This window comes from Haematobia irritans, chromosome 4 (genome assembly GCF_050003625.1).
Source record: "Haematobia irritans isolate KBUSLIRL chromosome 4, ASM5000362v1, whole genome shotgun sequence".
Taxonomy (NCBI): domain Eukaryota; kingdom Metazoa; phylum Arthropoda; class Insecta; order Diptera; family Muscidae; genus Haematobia; species Haematobia irritans.
The window spans coordinates 20,809,498-20,825,470 of NC_134400.1; the positions used below are offsets into that span (position 1 = coordinate 20,809,498).

At 35.0% G+C, this 15,973-nt stretch overlaps 2 protein-coding genes across 2 annotated transcripts; both read right to left on the reverse strand.

Annotated features, from left to right (window-relative positions):
• Window positions 1–637: 637 nt before the first annotated feature.
• On the reverse strand, window positions 638–1,646 carry ind (intermediate neuroblasts defective). Its single transcript, XM_075306575.1, has one exon. It carries the CDS (start codon window positions 1,589–1,591, stop codon window positions 638–640), a length of 954 nt encoding a protein of 317 aa, XP_075162690.1. The 5' UTR covers window positions 1,592–1,646.
• A 3,900-nt stretch (window positions 1,647–5,546) lies between these two features.
• LOC142235320 (uncharacterized) lies at window positions 5,547–15,653 on the reverse strand. The gene is made up of 3 exons (XM_075306576.1): window positions 15,632–15,653; window positions 7,655–8,495; window positions 5,547–7,605 (listed from the first exon to the last, which is right to left on the reverse strand). Exons 1-3 carry the CDS (start codon window positions 15,651–15,653, stop codon window positions 5,547–5,549), a joined length of 2,922 nt encoding a protein of 973 aa, XP_075162691.1.
• Between the last annotated feature and the right edge of the window lie 320 nt (window positions 15,654–15,973).

Consider the following 15,973-nt stretch of genomic DNA (forward strand, 5'->3'; position numbering starts at 1 on the left):
GAAGTCTATACTTTTTTTGCAAACACACTTCGTTAGCAAATCGTAAACTATGGCTGTTTGTCTAAAAGTCTATTTGGGAAGAAAGACTCGTTTTTTTCACAAATATTTTTCAATGCAATTTTTGAAAAATTTTATCTCAGTATAGGTCCAATTTATCAGTTTTTGCTCATTTTACTTTTAAAAATCGAAAACCAAATTTTTAGTAATTTAAAACCAAATCCAAATTTTCTGAAATGTTCAATTTTGAAATTGCCACCACAACAGCCACAGACCTGACCCATAAATTTTTCCATTTTTCAGCATTTTCTTAATTGACCTTTGTCCATTTAATTTTGTTAAATCAACTAATAAATTAATTGAAAATATCAATTTAGCATCAATCAACTTTTTACTTGGAAATATTTTGGTGATAGTTTGTTTCCTGTGTACTGAATAAAGGGAGTAACTTTTTTTTTAATTTTCAATTTTTCATATATTTCTAAAAATTTTTAAAATTTTTCCTTACAAATATTTGTATAAAACTAATTAATAAAAATTAATAATAATGAATAAAAACTATATAACCTTTTTGTTACACATTTTTTGCAATATTTACAATTTTTTTTTACAAATCTCCCCCGACAAATTCTACCAAGGATTAATATTCCTTTTTCACCGGGGCAAAACCCTCCGAATTCTTCGAAGGAGAGTCCTCACTATTTTGCGTGGGCGATTGTGAGGGACTGCAGGGAGTATTACCAGACATATTAAATGTAGGCGATTCGGAACCTTTCTTCTGCTTAACACGACGATTTTGAAACCAGATTTTCACTTGCTTCTCGGACAGACGTAAACGATTAGCAATCTCTATGCGTCGTAGACGAGACAAATAAGGATTCATGGAGAATTCACGCTCCAATTCCAAGAGTTGGGTACTGGAGAAAGCTGTACGTATACGTTTACTGGAATCGGCATAATCTGAGACCACAGGAGCTATATCCACTGTTGGAGAATTGGCTGAAGAGGCTGCATGAGAATGTGAATTGGCCATGGGTTTCAGAGGTGAACTGGATGGTGAACAGGAGGAATCATGACGATAACGTTTCGATGGCTGCTCATCATTCGATGGATAATCCATGGTTGAGGTAGACGATGAGGCCGATGGTGATGTACAATAGATATTCTCTCCTCCCAGAGGTAAAATGGTGCCATAGGGTATGGTCGCATTGGGTAATACGGTGGCAGGAATTGGAGCATAGGAATCGAAAGAGGCAGCGGCTGCTTTACGTTTTTGAGCTATTATCGAGGCATAAGGATGATATGATTGTTGATGCTGTTGTTGTAGGGCAACAGCAGCTGCTGCAGCGGCGGCTTGTTGTTGTTGTTGCTGCTGTTGTTGTTGGATACCCAAAGAGAAGAGATAACTACCCACATAACTGGCCGGGTATGGCAACATGGGGATTTGTGGTAACATGGCTGCAGCAGCAGCGGCCGCAGCTGCAGCCTGGGCTGCTGTGGTAACTGGACTTGTGGCAGTGGGTGAACCCAAAGTATCCTTTTTCAATGGCATATTGTCACTGAGCAGAGAATCCATAAGAAATGAGCGAGACATTTTGGTAAGGCGAAAAAATCACGAATTTTTTTTTTTGGCAAATACTGAGTGTTGTTGAAACGATCACGGTTAATGGTGAACTGATGCTCTTTGCCTTAAAGATCTCTCCTTATATAGGCCACCACCCTTACTAGCTGGATGTAACTACCCCAGGCTAAAAACTACCCTTCATGCCTTCTTAATGGCTGGCTGCCATAGTTACTCGAGACAATGCCTTCGAAATTCCTACCACAACAAATTAAAATTTGAGGGTTGTTGCAGAAAGGCCAACCATTTCATTGTTCCATCCGAATCACTTGCATATGTTGGTGAAACTCTGTGAATGTATGTGTGTATGCGTGTGTAGCTAATTTTCTATTCAAAAGGACCTCTGACAAATTAGACAAATAGCTAAGGATTTGCCTCAATAACACATTGTTGCCATCGTATGCATTGGAAATTTTTAGCGTGTAAACTTTATGCTCCGCCCCTCACCATGGCCTTTTTTGTATGCAGGTAGCTAAATGGCACCTTAGATTCCTACCTAGTCTCTATTAAATTATTGCAGAGAATTAAGGATTTCTTTCTTTTATGAATTTTGAATTTTCTGTCCGTTTTTGTCTTCTGCCATTCATTCATTCTTTTGGCTTGATGCCTTGCCATTCTATTGCATAATCCTATTTTCCACAGACCTTTCATAGATGTCATGCTTCACGCTACTGCCAGGAATTAGGTTTCGAAAAAATTTATGCGTACTTAGCTTTTTCGTATGATCTTTAAGTTTTCAATTGGGCATTTATTTGATTTAAATTTGAAAACGAAATTAGATTTAAGTTTGTTAGTGAGCATATGTAACAAGGATGTGTTTAGGATGCGCAATTTACACACTATCCCAGCAAAAACAGCGTCGCCAAAAAAGTGGCGAAAATGTCCTTTTTGTTTGCGGAAGTGGTATAAAATTGGCGCAGAAGCTATGAATTTAACATGGGCTTGTCATGGGACGAATGTCTATCATTTCAACAGCCGTTGCACTGAATTTGTATCACTTCTTAAGGTGTGATCCGAATTCAGTGGTTTGAATGTGAATTAAAAAATTTTGTGATATTTTGCAAAATAAATAATTTTTATAAATTTTTTAAGGACGAATGTCTATCATTTCAACAGCCGTTGCACTGAATTTACATCACTTCTTAAGAAGGGTGTGATCCGAATGCAGTTGTTTGAATGCGAATTAAAAAATTTTGTCATATTTTTCAAAATAAATAATTTTTATAATTTTTATACCCTGCGCCACACTGTGGAACAGGGTATTATAAGTTAGTGCATATGTTTGTAACACCCAGAAGGAGACGAGATAGACACATGGTGTCTTTGGCAATAATGCTCGGGGTGGGTCCCTGAGTCGATATAACCATGTCCGTCTGTCTGTGAACACATTTTTGTGATCAAAGTCTAGGTCGCAATTTAAGTCCAATCGCCTTCAAAGTTGGCACATGTTCCTAATTTGGGTCAGAATAGAACCCTATTGATTTGGGAAGAAATTGGTTCAGATTTAGATATAGCTCCCATATATATCTTTCGCCCGATATGCACTAATATGGACCCAGCAGCCAGAGTTGTATACCGATTTGCCTGAAATTTTGTACAGACATAACACTTAGTCGTATAGTCAAGTGTGCAAAATTTGATTGAAATCGGTTCAGATTTAGATATAGCTCCCATATATATCTTTCGCCCGATATGGACTTATATGGCCCCAGAAGCCAGATTTTTGGCCGAATTTGGTTGAAATTTTGCACTAGGAGTACAATTAGTAGTATAGTCAAGTGTGCAAAATTTGATTGAAATCGGTTCAGATTTAGATATAGCTCCCATATATATCTTTCGCCCGATATGGACTAATATGGTCCTAAAAGCCAGAGTTTTGGCCCAATTTTATTGAAATTTTGCACAGGGAGTAGATTTAGCATTGTAGCTATGCGTGCCAAATTTGGTTGAAATCGATTCAGATTTAGATATAGCTTCCATATATTATTTTCGCCCGATATGGACTTATATGGCCCCAGAAGCCAGAGTTTTGGCCAAATTTGGTTGAAATTTTGCACTAGGAGTACAATTAGTAATATAGTCATGTGTGCCAAATTTGATTGAAATCGGTTCAGATTTAGATATAGCTACCATATATATATGTTTTTCTGATTTCGACAAAAATGGTCAAAATACCAACATTTTCCTTGTTAAATCGCCACTGCTTAGTCGAAAAGTTGTAAAAATGACTCTAATTTTCCTAAACTTCTAATACATATATATCGAGCGATAAATCATAAATAAACTTTTGCGAAGTTTCCTTAAAATTGCTTCGGATTTAAATGTTTCCCATATTTTTATACCCTGCGCCACACTGTGGCGCATTATTTTACTAACATTGTTTTCCACCCTAGTGCATTAGCCGACTTGAATTTTGATTGTCTAGATTTTGTAGAAGTCTATCAAATTCTGTCCAGATCGAGTGATATTTAAATGTATGTATTTGGGACAAACCTTTATATATAGCCCCCAACACATTTGACGGATGTGATATGGTATCGAAAATTTAGATCTACAAAGTGGTGCAGGGTATAATATAGTCGGCCCCGCCCGACTTTAGACTTTACTTACTTGTTTTTTATGATTTTTAATACATTCTAAGGCTTAGCTGAAACGTTTGACTAATTTTTTTAAAAATTCTTAAATGTACTAGAATGGTTTTAGCATTTTCTTCCAAAAAACATTAAAAAATTTGTAACATTTTATTAATTCATATTCTGTTTTTAACCCATTTGAAACAAAAAAGGGTACCTTACCCTTTAAAAATATGAAAAAAAACCGAGAACCGAAAAAATTGAAATAAAGGAACTTCCTTCCTAAAGAACATCTTTGGGAAGTGCTTTTAAAGTTGTGCCTTTGGAACAACTTCCAATTTTTGTTCTGACAGCTAAAAGATTTATTCCAGTGACAGTTCATTTTATTGTTTACAAGCTTAAAAACATTTTTATAATTTTGCATATCCCAGCAAACAAAAATTGGAAGTTGTCCCACAAACATTTCTTTTAAAGCCCATCCCAGAATCCCACATTGATTTTTTTCAACTTCCGATGCAGTCCTTTTGGGCAAGTCCACAAATATTTCTTCTAAAGCACATCGTGGGATCCCCCAATGATTTTTTCCACTCCCGATGCAGTCCTTTTGGACAAGTCCACAAACATATCTTCTAAAGCGCATCTTGGGATCTCCCAATGATTTTTTTCTACTTCCGATGCAGTCCTTGTGGACCAGTATTAGAAAGTACGCAATCAGGCTATTTTAAGTGCAAATTTTGGACAATTAAATTTCACAAAAAATAGAAAACTAACAAAAAAAAAATTAATAAAAAAGTAAAAAAAAAAATAATAATAAAAAAATAAATTGCATTGAACCTGTGCCGTTGGACTTTTTCGCTTCAATGGAAGTTCTTTCGAGAAGGGTTTGCAAATAACGAGGATTTTTTAATTTTTTGTTGATTTTTAAAAGAAAAGAAGTATATACGGCCGTAAGTTCGGCCAGGCCGAATCTTATGTACCCTCCACCATGGATTGCGTACAAACTTCTACTGAAGACTGTCATCCACAATCGAATTACTTTGGTTGCGGTAACACTTTCCGATGGAAAGGTATCTTAAAACTTCCTAACACCGTAATAAATACCACATAGTCCATACGTGGTATATATTAAACTAAAAAAGGCCGATTAAATACGTATATAATTAAGTTTAAAGTTTCTATAGAAATAAAATTTTGACAAACTGAAATTTTTACAACATTTATTTATTTATTTATTTATGGTTTAAAAGGGCCCAACACAAATAGGTTATATAGACCCGCAACTATATATAAATTTCTTAAAATAGTTCAGATATCCAGATAATTATATACATTTCAAAATTATTTTGAATTTACTTTCAAATCGACTTATACACATCAATATCCACCAAAAATTGTTTTATATTCTTATAGTTATTTTCATTTGCGAGTACCGAAATATCATTGATTTTATAACGATTCCTTTTGTCTTCATAGTTCAAACATTGATTAAATATATGAAATATTGTTAAAGTTTGCCCACATACACATTGAGGAGGTGGTAATTTCTCAATAATATATCTATGTGTTAATAAACAATGTCCAATTCTTAATCTATTAAATTTGATTAAGTCATTTCTTGGTAAACTGGCTTGTTTGTAACCTTGAGAGATGTGGTTTTGGATTTTAAATAGTTTTGTTTGATTATCATTTGTCCATATATCATTCCACTGGTCAATAATGTATTTCTTGATATATCTTTTGAAATCGTTATGTTGAAAGTGAAAGGTAGGATCCACAGCATCCATTAGTGCCTCTTTTGCTAGCCGATCAGCCAGTTCATTTCCTGTCAAATTTACGTGGCTTGGGATCCACATAAAGTTTATTTCATTATGTGTATATTTAGATATGAGATTGCGTAGCTGGTTTATTATATTGTTCCTACTAAAAGGGTTGCTTATGTCTTCCAGTGCACTCCTACTGTCCGACATTATAACTATTTTTCGTCCCGTATACTTGTGACTAATTGATTCTATGCAAGCCCTAATTGCAAGAAGCTCACACGTATAGATGGATGAGAAATTATATAAGCGCCTTTTGGTAGATAGATTCTCTCCTACAAATGCAAATCCAGACTTTTCATTCATAACTGATCCATCTGTGTAAAAGATCAGGTAGCCCTTGTATTTGTCATTAATTATCTCTCTGAAACGTTGTTGAATTTCAACAGGGAGCATTTCGTTCTTTTTGCAAAAAGCTAGTTCGAAATTCACAGATGGATTCGAAAGTAACCATGGAGCCATATCAGATACTTTTGTAATTTCTATTTTAGATTTGTCAATGTAATATTTTTGTAAAATTTTAGAGAATTCATTATGAGCATTCATATACAGGGGTCGATATCTCTTTGGTTTGGATGTCAGTTTTTTGATTTTGTGTTCATTTGCCATCATTTTATTAAATGGGTGGTCTTTCAGAGATAATATTTTAAGAGTATATAACAGCAATTGTTTTAGTCTCCGTAGATCTAATGGAGGGCAGAACGCCAGTACTTGTAGGCTTACTGCTGGACTAGTTCTAAAAGCTCCTGTGGCTAAACGTATTCCTGTATTCAGTATGGGGTTAAGATCTTTTAAATGATAATCCGAGGCGGATGAATATATTATGGAAGCATAGTCTATAGTTGGCAATACTACGCATGTTAATATCCTAAGAAGTGACTGCTGATCGGAACCAAATTTGGAGCATCTTAGCATTTTTATTATGTTAAGTTTTGCGTTTGCCTTAGCTTTTATATTTCGGATGTGATGTTGGAATGTGAGTTTTTCATCAAAAGTTACGCCTAAAAATTTGTGCCTATCGACAAATGTAATTTCTTCTCCATAAAGGGTTAATCGTATATCGTCTGGAAATCCACTCTTTCTACGCCTGGAAAACTTTATGCCTACGGTCTTTTCCTGGTGGAACTGAAACCCAGTAATGTCACTCCAAGACTCAAGTTTCTTGATGGTATTTTGAATTCTTTTAAATATAGTGGATATCTTTCTACCCGAAGAATAGATGACCAGATCATCGGCATAAAGTAGGGCTTTAACCCCCTTAGTTATATTCATGAAGACTGAATTAATAGCAAGAAGAAAAAGGGTCACACTCAGGACGGATCCTTGTGGCACACCATTTTCTAAGTTGAAATAATTGGAGTAAGTGTTTCCTATTAAACAACAAAATGTTCGATCCTTTAAAAAGTTTGAAATGAATGCCGCCATGTTACCCTTAATTTCTGAGACATTTAGTTTCTCAAATACAAGTTTTCTCCACATTGAGTCGTAAGCTCGTCGAATGTCAAAAAATATAGCTATAACATCTTTTCCATATGAAAAGTTCTCCATTATATCGGAGTGTAGAATGGCCAGATTATCAACAGTACATCTATTTTGCCTAAACCCAGATTGGTTAACATCTAATATATTGTTTTTTTTCCAGGTACCAAACTAATCTTTTGTTGACCATTCTTTCTAATAGTTTGCAAAGACAGTTTGTGAGAGAAATCGGTCTATAACTATTCTTATCTGTACTATCCTTTCCAGGTTTAAGGATTGGTATAACTAATGATTTTCCCCAATTTCTTGGAAATACCTGATGTGTCCAGATGAGGTTATAAAAATCTAATAAGTATTGCAGTGATGCCTCCTCTAAGTTCTTTATCATCTCATAGCGAATATTATCCGGTCCTGGGGATGACCCTTTACAACTTCGCAAGGCTGATTTTAGTTCGATCAGAGAGAATTTCTCATTATATGCCTCTGAATTATTGACCGTGTTAACTTTAAAATCCTTTCTCGCAATGTATCTCCTAAATTTCAACGAGAAATTCCTCGATGAGGAGTTATTCTCAAAGTTACTAGCCATTACATCTGCTATTTGGTTTCTATCCGTTATTAGAATATCCTGATCATATATAGCGTTAATTTGGTTGTAATTCGAAGAACCATTTAATGCCTTAATTTTTCTGAATACATCCGTAGATGATGTTCGAAGATTTATACTTTCAACGAATTGCAACCACGATTCCCTGCGACTTCTTCTTATTTCCTTACGTAGTTCATATTTTATCTGTTTGTACCTTTCTAGGTTCTCCTGTGTTACATTTCTTTTAAATTGTTTCAAAAGCCTCCTTCTCTCCTTTACTAATATCTTTATGATATTATTCCACCATGGGACTTCCTTCCTACTACGTTCTGGTTTTCTAAGAGGTATAGCTCGTTCTGCTGATTGAATAATGGTGGTAGCAATATAATTTTCCATATCATCTATGTCGGAAAAGGTTTCTAAATGCACTGGGAATAGACATTTAAATTCGTCCCATCTAGCTTTCCTAACATTCCACGTGGGTCTTCTTTGAAATGAAGGGGAATTTTACAACATTTTCTATAGAAGTAAAATTTGGAAAAAATTTCTATAGAAATAAAATTTGGAAAAAATTTTCTATAAAAATAAAATTTTGACAAAATTTTCTATAGAAATAAAATTTTGACAAAATTTTCTATAAAAATAAAATTTTGACAAAATTTTCTATAAAAAAAAAAAATTTTACAAAATTTTCTATAGAAATAAAATTTTGACAAAATTTTCTATAAAAATAAAATTTTTACAAAATTTTCTATAGAAATAAAGTTTTGACAAAATTTTCTATAGAAATAAAATTTTGACAAAATTTTCTATAGAAATAAAATTTTGACAAAATTTTCTATAGAAATAAAATTTTGACAAAATTTTCTATAGAAATAAAATTTTGACTAATTTTTCTATAGAAATAACATTTTGACAATGTTTTCTATAAAAATAAAATTTTGGTAGTTTATTTTTGGCTCGAGTGGCAACCATGATTATGAACCAATATGGACCAATTTTTGTGTGATTGGGGATCGGCTATATATAACTATAGACCGATATGGACCAATTATGGCATGGTTATAAGGGGCCTTATACTAACACCACGTTGCAAATTTCAACCGTATCGGATGAATTTTGCTTCTCCAAGAGGCTCCGGAGATCAAATCTGGGGAACGGTTTATATGGGGGGCTATATATAATTATGGACCGATATGGACCAATTCTTGCGTGTTTGTTAGAGACCACATTCTAACACCATGTTCCAAATTTCAACCGGATCGGATGAATTTAGCTCCTCCAAGAGGCTCCGGAGGACAAATCTGGGGATCGATTTATATGGGGGCTATATATAATTATGGATCGATATGGACCAATTCTTGGATGGTTGTTAGAGACCATATACTAACACCACGTATCAAATTTCAACCGGATCGGATGAATTTTGCTCCTCTAAGAGGCTCCGGAGGTCAAATCTGGGGATCGACTTATATGGGGGCTATATATAATTATGGACCGATATGGACCAATTCTTGCATGGTTGTTAGAGACAATATACTAACACTTTCTTGAGTGTTTGTTAGCGACCACATTCTAACACCATGTTCCAAATTTCAACCGGATCGGATGACTTTTGCTCCTCCAAGAGGCTCCGGAGGACAAATCTGGGGATCGATTTATATGGGGGCTATATATAATTATGGACCGATATGGACCAATTCTTGCATGGTTGTTAGAGTCCATATACTAACACCTCGTACCTAATTTCAACCGGATCGGATGAATTTTGCTCCTCTAAGAGGCTCCGAAGGTCAAATCTGGGGATCGGCTTATATGGGGGCTATATATAATGGGTCGATGTGGACAAATTTTTGCATGGTCATTATAGAACGTATACCAACACCATGTACCAAATTTCAGCCGGATCGGATGAAATTTGCTTCTCTTAGAGCAATCGCAAGCCAAATCGGGGGATCGGTTTATATGGGGGCTATATATAATTATGGACCGATGTGGATCAATTTTTGCATGGTTGTTAGAGACCCTATACTAACAGCATGTACCAAATTTCAGCCGGATCGGATGAAATTTGCTTCTCTTAGAGGGTCAGCAAACCAAATTTGGGGGTCCGTTTATATGGGGGCTATACGTAAAAATGGACCGATATGGCCCATTTGCAATACCATCGGACCTACATCAATAACAACTACTTGTGCCAATTTTCAAGTCGATAGCTTGTTTCGTTTGAAAGCTAGCGTGATTTCAACAGACGGGCGGACGGACGGACATGCTCAGATCGACTCAGAATTTCACCACGATCCAGAATATATATACTTTATGGGGTCTTAGAGTAATATTTCGATGTGTTACAAACGGAATGACAAAGTTAATATACCCCCATCCTATGGTGGAGGGTATAAAAATAAATTGCATTGAACCTGTGCCATTGAACCTGTGCCGTTTGACTTTTTCGCTTCCATGGAAGTTCTTTTGAGAAGGGTTTGCAAATTACGAGGATTTTTAATTTTTTGTTGATTTTTAAAAGAAAAAACTATATGCCGAAAATAAAAAATAAAAACGATGCAAAACATAAAAAATATTTTTTTAGAAAAATATTTGATAAAGAAAATAGCCTCTGGCGAGATTTGAACCTGCGTTTCTTATTTTTTCGTTCATACTAATAAAGAACATCTCGAGAAGCAATTTGAATGTTATTCCTTGGTGTCGTATTACGATCATATCACAAACATTTGAATTGACCTTTCGACGCTTTATGTTCAATGGTGTTTGTGGCTGAGTGTGCTACGGCGTTCTGTTACGGTGCCATCAAACCCAGGTTCAACCCCTGGTCGGAGCGAAAAAGTTGTTCAAATTGTAAAAAATTAGACAATAGCAAAATAATAGTGTAATAAAAAATATGGTTGAAAAAAAATGAAATTGGTTGAAAAAAAAATTTTTTTTGCGTTTTAAATTTCTTTATTCAAATTAACTTCCAGGCCACGGATGATTTTTGGTCTTCCAAGAGGCTCCGAAGGTCAAATCTGGTGATCGGTTTATATGTGGGCTATATACAATTATGGACCGATGTAGACCAATTGTTGCATGGTCATTAGACACCATATACTAACACAATGTACCAAATATGCAAACTTCAAGCGTGGTGAAATTAGCACGGAGGACGCTGAACGCAGTGGACGCCCGAAAGAGGTGGTTACCGACGAAAACATCAAAAAAAATTCAAAACTTTATTTTGTATGACCGTAAAATGAAGTTGATCGAGATAGCAGAGGCCTTAAAGATATCAAAGGAACGTATTGGTCATATCATTCATCAATATTTGGATATGCGGAAGCTCTGTGCAAAATGGGTGCCGCGCGAGCTCACATTTGACCAAAAACAACAACGTGTTGATGATTCCGAGCGGTGTTTGCAGCTGTTAACTCGTAATACACCCGCGTTTTTCTGTCGATATGTGACAATGGATGAAATATGGCTCCATCACTACACTCCTGAGTCCAATCGACAGTCGGCTGAGTGGACAGCGACCGGTGAACCGTCTCCAAAGCGTGGACAGACTCAAAAGTCCGCTGGCAAAGTAATGGCCTCTGTTTTTTGGCATGCGCATGGAATAAGTTTTATCGATTATCTTGAGAAGGGAAAAACCATCAACAGTGACTATTATATAGCGTTATTGGAGCGTTTGAAGATCGAAATCGCTGCAAAACGGCCCCATATGAAGAAGAAAAAAGTGTTGTTCCACCAAGACAACACACCGTGCCACAAGTCATTGAGAACGATGGCAAAAATTCATGAATTGGGCTTCGAATTGCTTTCCCACCCACCGTATTCTCCAGATCTGGCCCCCAGCGACTTTTTCTTATTCTCAGACCTCAAAAGGATGCTCGCAGGGAAAAAATTTGGCTGCAATGAAAAGGTGATCGCCGAAACTGAGGCCTATTTTGAGGCAAAACAGAAGGAGTACTACCAAAATGGTATCAAAAAATTGGAAGGTCGTTATAATTATTGTATCGCTCTTGAAGGGAACTATGTTGAATAATAAAAACGAATTTTGACAAAAAAAAAATGTGTTTTTCTTTGTTAGACCGGGGACTTATCAGCCAACCTAATGTTGCGGCAGTATCCAATAATATATGTGCTTCGTGCAAAATATGTTTGGAACATATGTTAGAGAAGCAATTTGGTTTTTTTTTTTTTTTTTTTTTTGGAGGGTGCCCCAATATGAAAAATATTTATAGTTTATTTAGATTAAAGCCTTTTCTTTAAAACAACATCGCGAAATAAATCGAAACTAAGTGGGAAAATAGAATTTTGTGTCTTTTTCCAATGTCCTTCTATGCACCCTGAAAAAACAAGTAAGTAAAGTCTAAAGTCGGGCGGCGCCGACTATATTATACCCTTCACCCCTATGTAGGCCAAAATTTGTGTTACCATCTCAACTACTTCACATTTGCTGGAAGCTATATAACATAAAGGACACAATTGTTTTACTTCTACAAAATCTCTAGAATTAAAATTTAAATCGGCTAACGCTATCTAGTTAATTGGAGGACACTTCCATTGAAAATGGGTCTAAAATTTGTAACAGTCTACCATATTTCCCCAACTCTGGTGTACGTATATAGGGGAGCTATATATAATCTGAACCGATTTTGACTAAATTTGACATGTATAGTTAGAATAATAATTCTGCTATCTATGCGAAATTTCACGTAAATGGCAGTATAACTTTGGCCCCCTGGTCATATGAGTGCAAATCGGACGGAAGATATATATGGGAGCCATATCTAAATCTGAACCGATTTCAACCAAATTTGGCACAATTGCCGATACTACCAAACGTACTCTTTGTGCGAAATTTGAAGCAAATCACGTCAAAACCCTGGATTTTGAGGCCATATAAGTTCAAATCGGACGAAAGATATATATGGGAGCTATATCTGAATCGATTTTGACCATATTTGGCACATACAATAGTATCGTTACAAGTACCGCTTGTGCAAAATTTGAAGTAAGTCAGGGTAAAACTCTGGCTTTTGTGGCCATATAAGTTCAAATCGGGCGAAAGATATATATGTGAGCTATATCTAAATCTGAACCGATTTTAACAAAATTTGACACACTTAACGATACCATCAAACGTAGCCCTTGTGCAAAATTTGATGCAAATCACGGCAAAACTCTGGCTTTTGTGGCCATATAAGTTCAAATCGGACGAAAGATATATATGGGAGCTATATCTAAATTTGAACCGATTTCAATCAAATTTACCAAGCATTGGTAGAATGTCAATTGTACCCTCTGTGCAAAATTTCACGAAGATCGGTAATAAACTTTGGCCTCTGTGGTCATATGAGTCTAAATCGGACGAAAGATATATATGGCAGCTATATCTAAATCTGAACCGATTTTTTCCAAAACCAATAGCGATTTTCTCTGTCCCAAGAAAGGGCCCTATGCCAAAATTGAGGACGATCGGACTTAAATTGCGAGCTGTACTTTGTGCACAAAAATACATATACAGACAGACGGACGGACAGACAGACAGACGGACATCGCTAAATCGACTCAGAATTTAATGTCCCTATAAATTCTATCGAAGTAAATCGATAAAGTTTATTTCAATTTTCCCCTTCCCCAACCAGATATCGAAAAATCATATACTAATTTAAAAATTATGTATAAATTTAATCACCTCCTGCCACGTCCCTGTAAATTTCAAGTAGATCGGAGATGTTTAAATTTTGCTCTATTGTTTTAAAGGGACGTCACTTTCCCCGAAAATTCTTGAAACTTTCCTTCGAGTTTGGGCAAGGCAATTTCAAGAAAACTTAATTTTTTTTGTAGTTTTAGAGGAGGACCTCCTCCCCGACCAAATGTCGAAAAGCGTATCTTTTGTAAACGTCCCAGAAAATGTCAAGCAAATTATAAGCCTAAAGGGGCGGCCTCTCTTCCGTCCAAATATCACAAAATCAGGTATCAACTATTACGGTTGACGGAGGTTACGATCTCTCCCCAGTCCTCTGTAAATTTCAAGTAACTCGGTAAAGTTTAATTGTTTCTCTGTATGTACTTAAGAGAAGCGGATGTCTCCCTATGCCCTTTTATTTTTATTAAAAAATCAGGAACCTGATATAAATTTCGTAACCCATTTTTTCTGTAAAATTTCAGTCGGGTGAGTTTAGTTTTGTTTGAACTTTCAAAAAAAAAAAAAACAAAATTTGGGTAAAGGGGTGGTCCCCCTCCCCGACCAAATATCGAAAAATAATGTAGCGGATTTTTGTCTACATGCCAACCCCAACATTCAATGAAAATTTCAAGCAAATCGCATAATTTTGTTCCAAGTTTCAAAAAGTAGGACAAGGGGGAGGTCCCCCTCCCCATCCACATATGAAATCATCGGGTACCCCATATTAATTCCATAACCTCACCACATGTTCTCTGTAAATCTCAGATAATTTAGAGAATTTTAGTTTTTTCACTGTACTTTAAAAAAAGTCGAACAAAGGAGAGGCCCCCCTCCGCCACCAAATATCGAAATAAAAAGTAGCGGATCTTTGTCTAGATGCCAACCCCAATCTTCAACGAAAATTTCAACCAAATCGGTCAACTTTGGTCCAATTTTCAAAAAGTCCGACAAAGGGGAGGTCCCCCTCCGCGACCAGGTGTCAAAAAATGAGGTACCCTATTTTCACCACATGAACGCCCCCTACGATCTCTGAAAGTTTCAAGTAAATATATATATATATATATATATATATATATATATATATATATATATATATATATATATATATATATATATATATATATATATATATATATATATATATATATATATATATATATATATATATATATATATATATATATATATATATATATATATATATATATATATATATATATATATATATATATATATATATATATATATATATATATATATATATATATATATATATATATATATATATATATATATATATATATATATATATATATATATATATATATATATATATATATATATATATATATATCTTCAGGATTGGTGCAAACAAAATATAGTTTGTATTGTTCCAACATATGATGTTTCACCTTAGGGCATACGCTGGTAGTAAAAAATTTTAATGAAATTTTCTTAGTGTGGATATATTTTTAAGGCGCCAATTGGTTACTTCCATTATTTTACTTGCAGCATACTCTCTAGGTCTCTCTTTCTAAACACATATATGTTTCCAAATTAATATATGTCTGCATCTAAGCATATTATATTTACAAACATTTTATGTCCCAAACATATTAACATATATGTCCCGAACATGTTATGCTAGTTTATGAACATTATATGCTTGCACTTAAAAATATTGTGTTATAGAATTTTCGTTCCAAACATATAATTTTTACACTCAAACATATGAAAAACAGTTTTTTCGATGTCCATGTGTGGACATCGGTGGTGAAAGGGTTAAAAAAACAAATCTAAGCGTCGAAAATCCGATTTGTCCAAATTATTGGAAAAGTTGAAAAGACGAATTGTCGACTATCTCACTCTGATTACATTCCCTATCCATGGCGCATTTAAACTTATCTACTCCTCTATTCTACTCTTCAGGCGTCCGACTGTCTGGTATCTACCTTACAATTCATCCTTGCTGTATAATTGCAAGTAAGTTTACAAAAAAAAAAAAAAAAAAAACAATTACAATTCTAAAACTTCTGGCCCATCATTACTTTGCGTAATAAACTCTAAGAATTGTCACCTAAACAATAAAAATTCATTTATAATTCTCAGCTCACCCAGAATGCAATCAAAAAGATCCTCTTCTCCCAGAAAACGGATCACCCAAACTGCATCACCCTTAATTCTTCATCAAATCACATCAGATCAAAT

Bases quoted from the DNA above. Each gene is read 5' to 3' on its own strand.
- ind (XM_075306575.1), bottom strand. From the start codon at position 1,591: ATGTCTCGCTCATTTCTTATGGATTCTCTGCTCAGTGACAATATGCCA.
- LOC142235320 (XM_075306576.1), bottom strand. From the start codon at position 15,653: ATGGATAGGGAATGTAATCAGA. The intron at 8,496-15,631 runs GTGAGATAGTCG...CAGTGCATTTAG, and splicing joins GGATAGGGAATGTAATCAGA to AAACCTTTTCCGACATAGAT. The intron at 7,606-7,654 runs GTACCTGGAAAA...ATCTGGGTTTAG, and splicing joins GTCAACAAAAGATTAGTTTG to GCAAAATAGATGTACTGTTG.